Genomic DNA, 16,544 nt, shown 5'->3' with positions numbered 1-16,544 from the left:
AATGCTAACACACACACCCTTCACCAAAATAATTCTATTTCTAACTGCACCAGTTTCCTATCAGAGACCCACATGGCAACAGCTCTGGTACTTGAACTATGTGTTCATACTCCGGTGAGTGAAAGATGCAAATAGAAGAGAAAAAAATTCAGAGACCTGGTTGAGTACAAAGAGTGTGGGAATGCTAAATGGGTGAGTGCACCTAAATAAAATGTGCTTTAGTGTTTTAAGCTGTTTAATGTGCCAAGGATCAGTATGAAGATTTACAGTGCATTAGAAATAAATGGTATAAGAAAAAACCCAATATGAGTGTCAAAATCAGTTGAGCGGGTGGTTCTTGTGAACAGCTTAAGTGGCAGCTCATTGTTAAGTGACATGTTGAGCTTTAGAGCAACTCCAGGAAGGGTATTTTAAGCTAGCAATTTACAACTAGCAGTAAGTAGCTCAATTTCTTGCCATATCATAAAGCGGAATGAGAAATTAATTCATTAACTTACCTTCCCACAAGGACAAACTACCAGTATTGGAGGGCTATTTTTGGAAGAAAAGCCAGCTACAGGTCAAACTAAAATAGAATGATTTATTAGTAGCATTCTTTATATTAAGTTATTAGTAATTTGTATAGTGCTGTGTAATTAAGATTCTAAGACCTACCCAGGAAAGCAATTCAATTGTTTTCAAATTAAGGCTGTATATTTTTCTAGCAAATATACTACTACTTAAATAACTCATGACAAATTTGTGTTCTACAAATGGTTATAAGTAGGTGACCAAATATCTATCGATCTATTATGTCCTAAAAAATAAGGCATGGAAATCAAACTAACTGTTCCTTGAGTAGAGCAACTTAAGCAAAGCTACATTTAGAACAACACCAGGTCAGATCCAGAGATCACTCTGATCTCCCCCTGAAGCTGAGGTTCAGGCAGAAGCTGCTGTAATGAAAAGGAATGGCAATTAGTGAGGGCTCAGGAACACAGGAGTGCCTCTGGAAAAGGTTAGCAGAATAGATAAGGGTCTTAGGAAGAAAGGTGAAGTGGAAGAATGCAATGGGAACCCTCTCTCTGACGCTTAAAGGTGCAGATTGTCATGGAAGGGTATAAAAAGCAGAAATGGGTAAGGCAAACACAGAAAAAGTGTGAGCCGACAGTATAAACTGACAATGTGGGAGGTAAGGCCCTAGAATTGGAAATTATTCTGAGAATATTTTCCTTCTTTACCTGTTTTGCTTTGTGATTGAAAGCTGTTTAGTTAGAAGAGACCTTCCTAGGGGAAGAAGCTGTATTTTGTTATATCTAGCTCTTGAAACTCACTTTTCCAATTTTCATATCAGCCTATGTAAAGGCAGGGAGAGAAAAAAAAAAGCTCTAGTAAGGTACGGGGATCAAGGAGGTAAGAGAGAAAAGTGAGTTCTGCCTAGTGGGAGCATGCAGCTCTTTTTCAATGGTTGAGAATAGGGATCTTAAAGACACTGAGAATTAAGACAAAAGGAAGCTGTGGGCTGATGTCACATTCTGAGATGCATTGGGAGAGAGTGACCACGAGCATCTGGGATAGAGAGGGGAAAAGTATGGGAAAACACTGAAGCTGACAATCAGAAGATGAGATTACTTACCGGTAGCTGGAGCCTGTGAGATGCACTCTGCACAGGCATGTCACTCACTCGCTGTGTCACGTCGCCCTCCTTTTCCACCAAAGCCACACTTAACAAGTTACGCTCAATGCACCAGTAAGTAACAGGCACATGTCATGGCTCAGCCAAAACCTCAGACCTGCAGAAGCTCAGAGTGCTGTCAAAGGGCTGTCAGAAGTAGGGAAACAGAAGGAGCTCATATGTACATAGGAGCAATAATTTAAAAGAATATCCATGCCTGGTAACTTGTTTCAACTTATTTGTATTGCAGGCAAATTCAAGTTACTGCTTGACATCTAACTCCTCTGCTCCAGTTCACATCCTTGGGTGCTACAAGAGGCTGCCTCAATCTTTCATAGGAACAACAAATGGATCACAATCTTTGACATATTAAGTACTTAATTTTCCCCATATTTATGTTGCCTCAGAGTACAGTTTATAAAGAGAGAAAATATTTAAGTGTTGTAAAATTAACCCTTGCAGACTGTAACATCTTAAAACAATATAAAAAAAAAGGAAGGAGTAGTTGGGTTGAAAAGAAGTTAAACCTTCTGAGTGGGAACATTATTTCTTCCTCTTCATCTGAGACTGAGAGAAAAATATGTATGTGTCCTGTGTAACGTTTGAAGGCTTCTGTGAAACTGCTGAGTCTGCCCTTGCATGGCTGAGTGCTCACCAAACTCTGGTATTGTGAACAAAATCCAAATCCACTCAGGCAGGCCAACAGTCATACAATCCTGAATTCCTGCTTCCGCTCGTCTGTAGTTCCACAGGACGTTGACTAAAACCAGGCAGAGCTTAAAGTCAATATTCGAAAATGGCGCCCACCCACCCACTGTCTTGTGCAGCTCCATCCAGTCCTGGCCAGACAGCATTCAGTAGAACAAACATCACAACTGCAGCCAATTGAATTTTAAGACATGCAATAGAAGTTTTTATTTTCCCTCAAAAATTTTTGATTTATAATGTCTTCTTGGATCTGCTTATGTTCCAGGTAACATATCAGCTGCCCCTTAATGTTTGTCACTAGAAAACACTGTTAAAAGAACCACTGATTGTACATCTTAAAAATATTTTATCAACACTTTGGCTGGCTACTCCTGCTATAAGCTCCACACGAAATATGACAACCAGTGGTATGTACAGAGGGTGAGTGCGGATCCTGCTCACAAACCCCATTAAGAGGATCCCAAGGTGCGCCCCTGTGCGAGCACCTTCACCAGACACCTGTGAACATGCGTGTGATGGGCCCTGAAAGGCTGCCAGTGCTCAGGAAAGACAGTGCAGTCATCCCTACTGGATTACTAAGGGGATTAGCATTAGCAAGAAATGCAGCAACAGAAATGTTTCAGAAATGAGTAATTATCTTACCACAGAAATGCATGAACAAACTTTAAAAACCTGCACGTAGCTTGAATCAAAAATCCCTCAAAAATGGGGTCACCGAACAAAAAGGAAGCACAAGAAAGTCACCAAGAACAATCCGAGGCACTGAGCAGGCTCTGTGCGAAAATTCCACTGTCCAAAACTGTTCATCTTGGATGACAAATGCCTCGGGGAAGTGAAATGGCACATAAAAGAACTACAAAATTATGACAATGGTCAAAGGGGTGAACAGAGGACAAACACTTCTTGGGAAAAAAGGCTCTGGAGCCCAGTTAAATTACTAAGCTAAGGAAGGTACATAGTTTCAAACAAAGCAGAATTAAATCTCGCAACTCTGTCAAAGGATGTAGTAGAAGCTGTAAATACAGTTGCTGCGAGCAGGAACACGATAGACTGTAAAGCTCATTGCAGGCCTAAGTACAAGTACCATAAAATATCCCTGGGCCTGTAAGGCTAGAGCAGAGGGAAGTTCAGCACGTTTGAAAGAAAACAAACCCCTGCAGTAGTCTGGGTTTTAGATATATATACGTATATAAAGTGTACTATATATCTAATGTATGATATATGCATCCATAAATGTTATATATGATCTATAATATGTATTTATATATCTGATTAGTATTAATAAATAAAAACTTATGTGTTTGCAGATACACAATACATGAAAATTCTATTTCAGAAATTCTGAAGTTGCTGTACAGCAACACCTAAATTTTAATTAGCTGAACAGAATCCTAAGAGCTGGAAATTACAGCTTTTAATCAACTGAAGACCTTTTCTTGATGGAAAACAAGCCACAATTGGCAAGTGGATTCTGAATCTACACAAATGCAAATTTGTGCCCTATAGAAAAAAAAACCTACTTGGAAAAACTTGTCAAAAGCAGTGGTAGTCTCCATCTCCTGATGCATACAATCCAGATAAAAGATAAAGTTTTCAAATGTAAGTTACTAGGACTGATTTGCCAGATCAATTTACAAATTCTCCAGTCCTCATCTGGTGTAAAAGCTGGATTGCTATCTATTTCTTAATTTTAAGCTGTAATTTTTTGCAAATCATTCCTCTGATTTTGGCTGAATATTGCTTTATGTTGATTGTCACTCTATGAGTAATAAAAGAGGAAAATTCAAGAGACAGAAACAGTATTTGACAGACTCAAACCAAACAAAGGTTCAGCATGAGGTACAGAACTCTTGTGTAGATCATTGCACTGGAAATGACCGAAGCTATTGCATTACACTCAGACAAGTTTTTGTCTTTTTGATCTTTATCTGCTTCTGAATTGCTCATGCACGCACACGAACATCTCAGCTATAATTAACTATTCAGAACAGGCTGTATGCACAGAGTGCAACACAAGCACACAAGAAATTCTGCACAACAGGAATGTGGTGAAGTTGAATGGTTCATGGGTCTGGGATAATCCCTTCCATCCGTAGCGGGCTGTGAATAAGGCTGAATCCATATTCACAGGGCAATGTGGCACATGTCAGTGAACAGAACCGTGGCCACCACCACCGCGGGGTCAGAAACCAGGGAGCCTTCACCAGCCCATTGTACCTCCTGCGAAGAGGGCAGCTCCAAACCCAGCCTGACGGGAGGACGGTGAGGTTCTGGGGTACAGCAGAAGAGATGTTATGACAAGACAGATCCTCTACCCAGACTACTGCTGAGAACCAAGACTCTGCAGGGTACTCCCAGCACATACTGGGGACGCCAGGCATAAACCACCCAAACCTTCTGGTTTGGGCAGACACAGGGCAAGAAATTCACAGACAGCCCACACTACTCAGAAAGAGAGACAAACTAAAAGCCAGGAGATCAGTGTGCAAGTCCGAAAGAAACGTCCCAGGCTGTTACAGTAAATGACTTTTATTTTTAAAAAAATGAAATAACCGTGAACATATTAACAGGCCTGCAGGTGGCACTACAGTACAGCTGGATATAAGGTAGATACATTTCCCCATGTACCCAGACAATGAAATCCATTGCATCAATGCTGACATTAGTAAATTCTGAATACAGTTCTATCAAGCAGGAACATTTTACTTAAAATAGTTCTGGACAAAGTTGACACTGAAAGTTAACTTTTCCTTCACTTTGGAAAGGATAGATGTTTTCAGCGAGCACTGGTATCGGGTGAACTATTGCCTGCAGTCACCAGTGCAGGGAGAGATGTACAACATCTCCACGCGAGAACAGAGTTTATACTCCTTTTTACTTCTCATTCTGAGGAAGCAGCGTGGCATAGGGTGAGGGGGGAAGATGGGTGAGAAATAAGGGCAAGGGAGGTGGGGTGTCAATTTCTATTCACTTCTCCTTTGGCTGTTTTTGTGCTATTTTGGACTGCTTTCTAAAAATCTCTTCTTGATTTTATTGAAAGGAAGACTAAATGTAATGCGCCTTTCCTTGAAAATCCAGGAACAGTTGTGGTACTTCAAAAATACTAAAAATATCTACTTTCATGAAATATTAACTGTTTCACTACAAACCTAGTTTTTCACTAAATACACAATTCTCCTATTTCTGGAGTCTCCTGGGGAAAAAAAAAAAGTGGGTTCTCCCTTTATTTCTGCAACTCTACAGTGTATAGAGAAACGGCTACAAGAAGGGGAGTGCAGAGAATAGCTTTATTCTTTTCCTTGGCCTGTATCTCACATGGGAAGTTTGCTTGAATTTCTGCAGTTGGGCTACTGTTGGTCACACTCCTCCAGCAGCTATCAACTAAGTCTGCAGCAGGACAACCCACCTCCAGCACATTCCTTCTAACTTTGTGGAGACTAACTAGGCATGAGGAAAAAAACCATCCACACTCTTTATACCATTTCTAATCATAATATGCAGGAACACCAAGTGGTTTCCATGTTCTCCCAATTTGCAAAAGGCCACAGGAAAGGGACATGGCACCTTTCGTTAGAATCTGGAATTCTGCATGTAACAGTGCGACCTTCCATTAGACCCTCAGTGTTGAGGCAGCGTAGAAAACAGTAGCTGAAGAGTGTGTGTAATACTGACCACACCAGCTCTGGGCGAAGCCTCCGCTCCGGCAGAGACAGTCGTGCGCAGTCCCTGGATAGACTGTGAGCAGAAGGCTGACTTCACAGGGCCTTGGGAATTAGCAATTCCTACGATCTAGCTAGTTTGGATTCATGAGCTTTCAGTGTGCCAACAGCATCTTTCACTGCATGGTAGATAATGTTCTTCACCTGTAACAGGAAAAAAATAAATAAATCAGCCTCTACAGACTAACAGGAGAGTCTTACACACCTACACTATCAGTTTTGACAACCGAATTCCTGATAGCTGGCAAGCATACACAAAGTATATACTATCACTGCTTTGGGATATCAACAGCATAAATTTTAAATGTCATGGTTACACGACAGTATTTTAAGACACCTGCACTGATTTATTAACCCATTTTCTAGTCACCCAACAACAGATATTTACTCATATTATTTTAAGATAGAGTCTCTTTTGTGAGAGCTAGGAAGAATGAGACTATGGAGTCCTTGTGATCCGAGCCACTTACAGATTCACATGAATCGAACCCAAAAAGAAGCAAAAAAATCATATGGTTTAACCCTACGTAAATTAAGATGATGCAACAAATCACCATCCTGTTGTCTTTGTATGGAGGCTAGAAATTCTTTAATTTGTGTATCTTCCAGAAAGCAAGCAAGATCAGAGATGAAAAATCCACTAGTACTCAGTAATCTGTTGCACACTCAGCTATTTAACAATCAAAGCTCTATCTTGTTGCTGATTTTTCTGATCTAAATAATTTTAGTTCAGTTCCTAGGAACTGAATAGAACAGTTTCACCTCTAAGTGAGTAGCCTAATTGCACTTGCTCAACTAACTGGCAAGTACCATCATTTTTTCCTGATGTACATATGATCTGTCTTTTGTATAATTTGTCAGTTTGTCTCTGTAATTTTTAATATATATATAAAAATATAAACGTTTCTATAAATACTATAAAAATATACATGAAAAATTACAAAGAAAAATAGTAAAGTTTGGCTGCAAGGCACAAATACAACCAGTATTCCTTTCCACGGGAATAATGAGTTCCACTTTGCTAGCAGTTACTTTTTTTTTTAATAATAAGCATTATTCATTTACAACCTATTTATTTACAGAAACACTTCCATATCTGTATCACTACAGCCAAAGAGGTACAGTGTTAGAAGCTGGATCCCCATAACGAGAGCTAATCCTTCTGCTTTTTTTTCAAATCCTGTGCAAATCCATATAGAAATTTATAGCCATTTTTCACCGAATTGTTTGGAAGAACTAACGTAAGTTCTGACATTCTTGGGTGACATACTGAAGATTGGCTATATATCATGTACTCACTTGTGCAAGAATAGCCATTCTGCGGGTCTCCACCCTCCTTCATTTTACATGCAAGAGATTACTAATACACAAAAAATGCTGACAACAAAATTTGCAAACTAACTAGATACTAACTCTTCAGAAGCACACATAGGTGAAATCAAAAAAGGTCTCCCCCGGTCTTCTCTGTAGAACTTACTGTCTTACACACCATGTACTACTTCAGTGCGTAATTACTAGTTTTAGCAGGTACGCTTCTTCAAACCAAAACACATTTAATTTTCCCATTTAAGAATGCACACTTCACTGCCATTCAGGATTCAGCCATTTAAGACCTTATTAATACCATGCACTAGTCCAATAGTAGGAATGTTCTCTGGAAATCCAAAAGTTTATTACTAATTTTTGTTTACATAATACTGCAGACATAGGTGCATTAATTATTTTTTAGGTACTTATCAAATAAGACCCTCTGAAGTTGTGGAAAGTTGTTACTACTTCTTAAATCCTTAACCACATGTTTCTAGTTCTGGGCAAAACACAGGATCTATTTAGTGACTACTGTCATGAAACGCTTACCTGCAGTTTATCCTCATGGTTTGTGTGAGTGTTAGAGAGGTGCCTGAACTCCTGGGTCAGACGGAAGCAGTGCTTCACGTGTTCTGGAGATACAAAATCTTCTGCCACTTTAATGCAGCTGTACAAATTATGGACCTAAAAAAAACCCCGTATCAAGTGACAGATACATCAAGATTGAATGAACCATACAAAACCTAAAAAAAAACCCCAACCCCTTCTCCCCCCCATATTAGGCTCTTTCACATTTACTTTACAGAAATAGGAACTAAAGCCTATTTGATGTCACACAGAATTGTGTTTAACAGTAAAACCAGAAGAAAATACATGATATCTCACATTTCCTATTCTACACTAGCGTTCCCTAAAGAAAGTTCTCTACTGTTCTCCACACTTTTTTTGAATTCTGTTCCTTTGGATGAAGTTTTACTACAAAGAAGTGTTTCTCCACCATTCCCCCTATTTTTTATTTTCTTAATTCCATCACAGTATTGTACATGTCATTTAGGTATTTATAAAATTTTTACTACTATAACAACTAAGATCCAATTCAAATAGTTTCTGTAAGAATTGCATACATAGAAAAAAGAATACACCTGCAATACTAACTAAAAGTTATTTTGAAGTTGCAGTTCTGTTTTGCCTCAAATTCTACTCTTTCTGTTAGTATGGCCTAGAGTTGCCAGACTTTACCTGATGGGGAGCACCTGCAGGAATGAACACAGCATCTCCAAGGAACTGCACTATCGCCCAGCCTTGTACACCATGCTCATCGTAGAGTCGCTTTCGTAAGGTCTGGTCCAAATACCAGCTTTGGTCATGAATGGGGTCGTGATCTGGGGGATTTTCTTGGCCTTGCTCTTCTCCAACCTAGGACCAAGAGATGGGGTGGGGGTGAAACCATGACCCAGCACCTTGATATTGCTGGCTCACAAATAGCTCTGTACCAAAAAATGTAACAAACAAACAAACTATTTCAAGGTTGACATTAGTTTCACTAAGCTCCTTTAGGTCTTAACTAGTGACATGTGCATTACTATGAGGATTCTAGACCAGGCTGAAAACCTGGGAACATAATAACTATTAATGTCCTCAAAGACAGCATCAGAATACCGATGCACTTGATGCTGGTAGCAATTTGTACCATTCAGCTGCTCTAAGCAAGCTTGCCAAGGAATCCTGTAGAATCAAGCCTCCTTTGTAACCAACGTACCTTCCGGAGAAGTTCCCGTATCTTTTCAGCATCCTTGGCAGCATAGATGTGCCACAATGCTCCAGGTTTCTCTCTTCCTTCATGGATTCGCTGCTTTGTTACATCGTCAGCATCTCCCTCATCAATTGTTTTCAAAACCTCTGAAAGCGGAATGCACGTAAAAGCGATATGATTACAAAGATTCTGATTTTTGACAAAGGAAAGAGCATGTTAAGCCACTAAATCCAGTCACATTGCTACTGCAACTGCTGCATCATACAGTGCCCTTTCTAAGCACATTGAGCTTCATCTTAACAAAATTCAGGGAATGTGTCAACTGAGAGCTAATCACAAAGCTCAGTCGTGAATTCAAACTGAACTAACTGTAATTATTCAAATACAAGGAGAACAAAGAGTAACTTATCACCCTTTCTTCTCCTTTCTTCAGGGAGGTATCTAATTTCTAGCAGAACTCTGCTGCTTCCACAGTTGGGAACCAATGAAGCATTACTGCATTTTTAAATACATGCAGCAGATGTTGCAAACTGCCTTGTATTTCAGTGGTTGCCAGCGAGAGGACAAGGGGCTCCGGGCACAAGTTGGAACGCAGGAGTTTCCACTCAAATATGAGAAAAAACTTCTTGGTGAAGGTGACAGAGCCCTGGAACAGGCTGCCCAGGGAGGTTGTGGAGTCCCCTTCTCTGGAGATTTTCAAGACTCGCCTGGATGCAGTCCTGAGTAACATGCTCTAACCTGCTCTAGGCAATCCTGCTTCAGCAGGGGAGCTGGACTAGATGATCTCTATGGTCCCTTCCAACTCTAAAAATTCAGTGAAATTCAGTATATTCAGGTTATATCTCATAGATATGACAAGCTTAAACAATAAAAGGTATAGTCTTCTTTCTCTCACACACACAATTGATTTTTAATGGACAGAAAACAGCTTTCCTCAAACATTACCATCATCGTGGGTTCCTTCGCCAATGGGAATCCCAACATACACCATGACATTAACAGCATCAGACACATCCAAGTGCAGGTTTGTGGTACCAACTCGTCTGTCTTCTGCAGTAATTAAGCCTATAATAGAGCGTAAAATAAAATCAAATTCTATGTTAGCTGTTACAGAAATAACATGCCTGCAAGATCTTTCTAGAAAGCTAACTTTACACAGTGACGAGAGCAGAAACCAATGTCAAAGGGCAGCTGAATTAGCTATTTTTATGTCATGTGTGGCGTAAGTAAAAAATTTACTGATAACTCACACTTTTATTTTACAAGAAATAGAAGTAGCAAATATAGTTCACTCAAGTCATGAGAAAACAAGCATTTATAAACAAAGTCTGAATGTGTAGTTTACAATTTTGTCTCTCTGAGGGTCATTTATACAGTCATAGTAGGGAACTTAGCTTTCATAATACAGTTAGTAGTCATTCTTTGGTGCTGTTTTCCTTTGCTTGGAGGTACAAGAGAAACCCTGACTGCTGTAAGTAGCACCAACATCACACTGTGCAGCAAGTCATGGGACTGTTACAAGCATAAGCCTCTAGCAGTTCATTATTTTCTCATACTCAGCTGTAAAATCCGTATGATCAGTTGCATTCACAGCAGTTATTGTCCAACTCATCTTTAACAATTGAGATTACAATTTAGTAAGGTCAAACACCTGCCAACTCTCAATTGCTTATATCTTTATGCACTGGATGATCTTACTCCTTTCTCAAGGTCTGGTCTCTGGTCTCTTACTCCTTTCTCAAGTGGCTATGAGTAATGGAGAAAGATTTCAAATGTTTGCTGCTTAATTCTTTCACTTTCTCATATAACACATTCTTCTCTCTTCCTCTGACCCTTCTATAGCATTCTTTCTCTCTACTTTTGCTTTACCATCTCCTCTAGAAAGTAACACAGGGAAAAATATTAAAAAATCTTTGTATCACCAAACACGCAAGACTGCAAGACTACTGGTTATATTTTAGGACCACATCATATTTAGTCTTTTCTATTTAAAATATAAGCTTCTGGGCACAGGAACTGAACTCACTGCACAGTACCTCTCGTAATGGACCAGAAACTAATAGATAAACCAGTAACTAATTTAGACATGAACTTTAAGAAAGCACAACTGAAATACGAATATGGATAAACATAACATATAGGTTAAAAAAGCAGGCCAAATTCACAGAAGATAGGTTAATTACTGCCCTCAAGCAAGGGCCCTTACACCTTCCACCTTAAAATTGTGCTTTGCCAGATGCAGCAGAATATAATTTAAGAAGTGTCATTCTTTTCTTAATTATTTGCTAGTGGTCTAAGTCACACAGTCACACACATGCTGGGAAATACAAATACAAATCAATTGCAAATCTTACGTTAAACAATTCAGGTATTTATATATAAAAATTGGTCAATATTTAAGGGTCCTTTACACACAAAATCTGTTGAATGGGTTAAGATTCCATCATAGTTAACTTCTGTAAATAGTCTTTTCATTTAGGTAACTGAGCATCACTTTAAGAATCAAGCTTCAGTCACAGTTTTTCTACCTTAATGCTTTAAAATGCTAAGTACAGGAAAGACTTTACCGCACTACTGAAAACTCTTTTCCACCACATACTCGGAAAACAAAGCCATATACTTACAACCAAAATACATTTAACACACTAGAAAAGTTACTCTCATTCACAATAGACAGAATTACTGTTTTTATATCCAGGGCCACCATTCAATTTGTCTGCAAAGCAGCTAAGAGCAAACTGGTTTTGATGACAGACCAAGCTAATTTTTTTTCTTGAAACTTTTAGCTTGATATTAAACAAAGTGTAATACTTTCTCTCTTCAGACCAAGACCTACACCTCTAAGAAGGATTAAACAGCAGAGGGTTACATTCTATGCTAAAAAAAGTACCGTCAATGCTCCCTCCACAAACTCTGATACAAAGGAAAAGAAAACTTTGACATTTAAGATAAATTCAACAAAATGAATCTATTCCTTCCCTTGCTAGCAGCTAGCAATACACAATTTAGCCATCACGAATTACTTTTGCTTCTTGCTGCACCCACGTATATATTGCTTGATTACAGCATAAACTCTTTGGTGTACAGCTGCCTCCAGTCAACTCATATGTCAAGTAATACATAAACCAACCCCGCTGAACACCATTAAATACTGAATAAGCTGAATTTGCCTAAATTCACAACTCCCTATTTTTTTAAACTCTTATTTGTGATGTCATACTGCTAAAAAACCCCAAAATGATACCACAAACACTTTCTCAGAACTGCAGTATGTTCGTTTACAATGTAAGTCTAATCCACTGAGCGAAAACATTTTTTTAAAAAGACAAAACAATGAAAAATCTTTCACGTCCTCAGGCGAGTTGCTACTGTAGGTGTACCTATAATTGCAAAGTCAAACCTTAAAAACCCTGCAACACTGTCTCATCACTATTCACAGAGAACTACAGAAGTTACATTAGGCTAAGTTTGCTTGCATGTACTTTCTTTGTAAGACAGCTGCAACTTTTTCCTCATCAGTATCACTTGACATTCTTCAGTATATACAAAGAGCAACTACGCTAAATGTAATTTATCTTACTCCTAAGTAAGATAAGTATATGATTCCAAATCATTCAGTTACTTAGATGTACCCTGGACATTATTTAGCAATAATTTGTTTTAAATTACAAGTCTCCAAACCTGCTTTTGGCCATGACCTCAAAGTCAGTACATTCAGGAACTGATATAATTGAAATGGATACAACATGCATTATTTGTTCATCTGTCCCCCACACTCTGCTATATTGACAGATATAGCAGATATTTGAAAGTTTAATGCTTCACAGCCCCATGCAGGCTGTGTGTTCAGATAAAGGCTTCCTCTAATTGTATGCTCTTTACCTACTATATAACTACAGTCTTAAGAGAACAAAACCAAACACAGTGAGGGTTTTGTTTACATGTTTGTGTTGTTAGACATGAATGAAAAAATTACAGCCCTGGTCAGAAACAAGAACACACAGATCAAAGTACCCAGAAGTTGGCTAATTTTCCTCTCAAATGTATCAACTGGTCTCAAAAAGATATTAACTTCTCCTTGAAACCTGTATGAGTATGACACTTATTATATGTATTAAATAATAACTGTTTGCAAGCTTAACTTACCATATGTATATCTCTTGGAAACCACAAAGCAAAAAGGGTACATCTGACAGAGTGGACTACCACGGGAATAGATGGCAGGGCCAATTTAAAGAAAAATGACAGCATGTTCTAGGATAAACACTGAGTTTTGATTAATGCTGCAGCCTAAGTATAATAAAATATAATAGAGAGTCACAAAAATCATCATCTGCGGAACTATTATCACATACCATAGGCATTGTACATTTTGGGACCCAAGTCAGGACGGACAAAGTAGCTTGGCAGCCTGGAAGCCAAATTCAGTCTACCATCCCTCTTGGTATATTCAGGAAGAGGAAGATTTTCCATTAAGTCCTCAAACCTAGACAGCAAAAAGAACAGAGGCATGTTTTCCTCCTGTAGTGCTACAGCAGTCCTGTAGGCGTTGATACTGTGGTTTACTGACCTTGTAGGCATCATATCTCTGAAGTCCTCCCCTGGAGGCCAGTCCTTTAACTTTAGTACCATTGGTTGACCATCCTCAGACCTGAGCCGTTCTGCAAGAAACAAATTAAGATTTCTTCATGTAGTACCTTTTTACCACAGCCCATTACCTTGTTTAAGCTGGAAGTCTTTTGTAGCAAGACTTCTTCATTGCACAGCAAAATGGATCCTAATTTTCATTTGGGCTTCCAAGCATTATCATAGTGTGACCAAACAACAGTTTAACAATTAGGTATAGGTATCATTACCTACAGTAAAAGTGTGACATCTTGCACAGCTGCCAAGTTTTAGATTAGCTTGTATTCAACTTCGAAAGCAAGCCTTTCCAAAGCATTCTGCCTCACTACTTTTACCAAAGTCTAGAGGAGTTTTATTTTTCAAGAGGAGTGGTGCTTCTATGAAGTTAAAGTTACTGGTTTGTGCTCTGAAATCAACCCTAACCTCAGTATCAAGCAAGAAACCATGGTATACCACACTCAAAAAAGCTGCAGGGTTACTGAAGATGACAGCCTTTAGGTTTTTTAATTCTTCTTTGCTGGAGGCACTCAAATTAGCAGGGTGCTGAATTCAAACATTTGTTCTTCACTTCAAGAGTTGTACGTGAGTCCTGACTGGTAACAGAAAGCCGGTAGCACAGAAAGGTGACATTACATACACAACAGTGGATGTACAATATGACAGCACTGACCACATCAAACGCTGTTTTGCCACAGGTGTTACAATGGCTGAGAGTGTATCTGGAGGGGTACGCGCAGCAGCTGAGACAACTTAGCGTAACACTTAGAGAGAAAGAAAGTTCACTTTTCTACCAGATTCTTCACAACTCTACAAGAAGCCATCAGCTGGAAAACAAGGTGTGCTGTCATCTGACACCCTCACATCCCCTTTTCCCCAGAAAGTAACATCCTTCACCACTTCCTACCTTACCATGGATTGTCAGCCAAACAAGTGACCGATCTCACCCAGACCCAGCAGAGCCACTGACAGTGCCAGAAGAGAAGGCACATCTAAGAAACTACCACTTGGAGCCCTATGAATCACATCTGCATTATCTATCAACAGGCTACAGAAGACAGCCTTAATTTGCAATATAAAAAATTACTTTATTGAAATTAAAAGGAATTAAGAACTGCAGCTATGTAAACCAAAGTGACTGATTTAAAGAAAACATATTTTGATGAGCTATGGATTTTAGAGAGGCAAGTGAACTGAAAAGCTCAAGGACTTGAATTTAGTTTCAGAACTTCCTGTATTCAAGATTTTGAATACATCAAAGATCTTTGTTCCCAACAAGAAGAAACTTGTAGAGAGGCTATTCACAAAGGACAGAGCGAAGAGCTATCTGGAGGAAAACACACAGATCTGACAAGTTACACAGAACTGGACAAAACCCAGAAAACATCCGACCAGCAAAGAAAAGCAGGTCTAAGAAGGATCAAACCAAAAAGTTAGATCTGCCAAAAGACCACTTAGAACTCAAAGATACTAGAAGTAAACAGCACAAGTTAAAATTAACTACAGTATCATATGGCATAATTAAGGGATTATCTCAATAGCACCTCCAAATTCAGTGGCTGTTCTACATCTCTTCAATAACTTAATGCGGGGGTGGTGTGCGTGTGTGAACCAGCCACTTATTTGACGAATCTAAAATTCATCTAGTGCAGAGAAGTCAGCAGCATTAATATAATTTGCAAACAGTTTTCTTATAAGTTAGTGTGTGAAATCTCTGCAATAGTAGCAAACAATACCCTCCTAAACTGAAGGTTGCACATGGCTGAAAAACACTAAATAAAATGTATTTAAAACAAACTAGCAAAAGCCATCAGGTTTCCCAACCCAGACCACTAACTTTTCTCAGACAAGGTGGGGTAAAGGCACTGTCTGAAAGAAAGGCAGCAGCTGACATAGCTGAAAGGAGCACATCTGCCTGAAGACAAACTACACATAACATTTCTGAAAGATAACTTGACCCACAGACATTAACTGTTCTCATAAATGTCCCAAGCACAAACAGTTTGAAGTTTCCCAGTTACCATTAATACACAGAAAGACCACACTGTTATAGTCTTCTAGGCCACCTATTTCTGAAGTAACAACAGAAATAGTATGAAATTTAACATACAAAATACAAGACTCTGTACTTGGAATCATATAAAAACAAGTCAAAAGTTGGGAGCTATTTGACTGGGAAATGACTAGGGAAGAGAATATTCTTGGCCTACAAATCTATCATTTTGTTTGCTGTTGAATAAACATTCCATTATGCCATCCAATAGTTCACCATTTCTGCTACGTGCACAAAGCAATAAATACAGAAAACACTTTGATTCACAATGCTGAAGTCAGCAACATTGCAATGAACCATTACAACTCTAACATCTGTAAATGTAAGACCACTCTGATCTAGGTATGTACAATCTGAAAAAGAGCACTCTGCTTTTCAGAAACTCTTTAATCTGACCAGTTTTAGCACCAGGAATCTTAGCTGGTTAGCTTCCATTTCCACATCCACACTTGACAGAAGGTGTTCTCAAAGAAGAACTCAAGCATGAAGTAATTATAACATGAGGTACACATACAGCATTGCTCTTCATAATACAGATGGACTTGTATTTGTAATTGCAGATGATCTACTATAAAAATAATTTGCAATGTCAAGTTCACTTAGTTGATGAATTCCACGAAGTCAGTTTTAGCATCAAAAGCCTCAGTCCATTTTAGCTTTGCAGGTTCCCTTAGTTTTTCAATAAATGTTGAGGTTGGAAGGAGAGTAAGGGTAGTCAATTTACTT

The 16,544-nt window shown here is 38.8% G+C and overlaps 1 protein-coding gene across 1 annotated transcript in view; it reads right to left on the bottom strand.

The window, feature by feature from the left end:
- Window positions 1-4,875: 4,875 nt before the first annotated feature.
- The window catches only part of KDM3B (lysine (K)-specific demethylase 3B), a 44,072-nt gene continuing 32,403 nt past the window's right edge, over window positions 4,876-16,544 (bottom strand). Inside the window, exons 18-24 of the mRNA XM_014947790.1 lie at window positions 13,713-13,803; window positions 13,498-13,628; window positions 10,088-10,207; window positions 9,149-9,288; window positions 8,629-8,805; window positions 7,939-8,073; window positions 4,876-6,225 (exon numbers count right to left, since the gene is read on the bottom strand). Of these exons, the coding sequence (XP_014803276.1) occupies window positions 6,145-6,225; window positions 7,939-8,073; window positions 8,629-8,805; window positions 9,149-9,288; window positions 10,088-10,207; window positions 13,498-13,628; window positions 13,713-13,803 (875 nt within the window). The 3' untranslated portion in view covers window positions 4,876-6,144. The remainder of the gene's footprint in view (window positions 6,226-7,938; window positions 8,074-8,628; window positions 8,806-9,148; window positions 9,289-10,087; window positions 10,208-13,497; window positions 13,629-13,712; window positions 13,804-16,544) is intronic.

This window comes from Calidris pugnax, unplaced genomic scaffold (genome assembly GCF_001431845.1).
Source record: "Calidris pugnax isolate Ruff unplaced genomic scaffold, ASM143184v1 scaffold27, whole genome shotgun sequence".
NCBI classification, from domain to species: domain Eukaryota; kingdom Metazoa; phylum Chordata; class Aves; order Charadriiformes; family Scolopacidae; genus Calidris; species Calidris pugnax.
The sequence above is the reverse complement of the archived record's forward strand: the minus strand, read 5'-3'. Positions and strand labels throughout refer to the sequence as shown.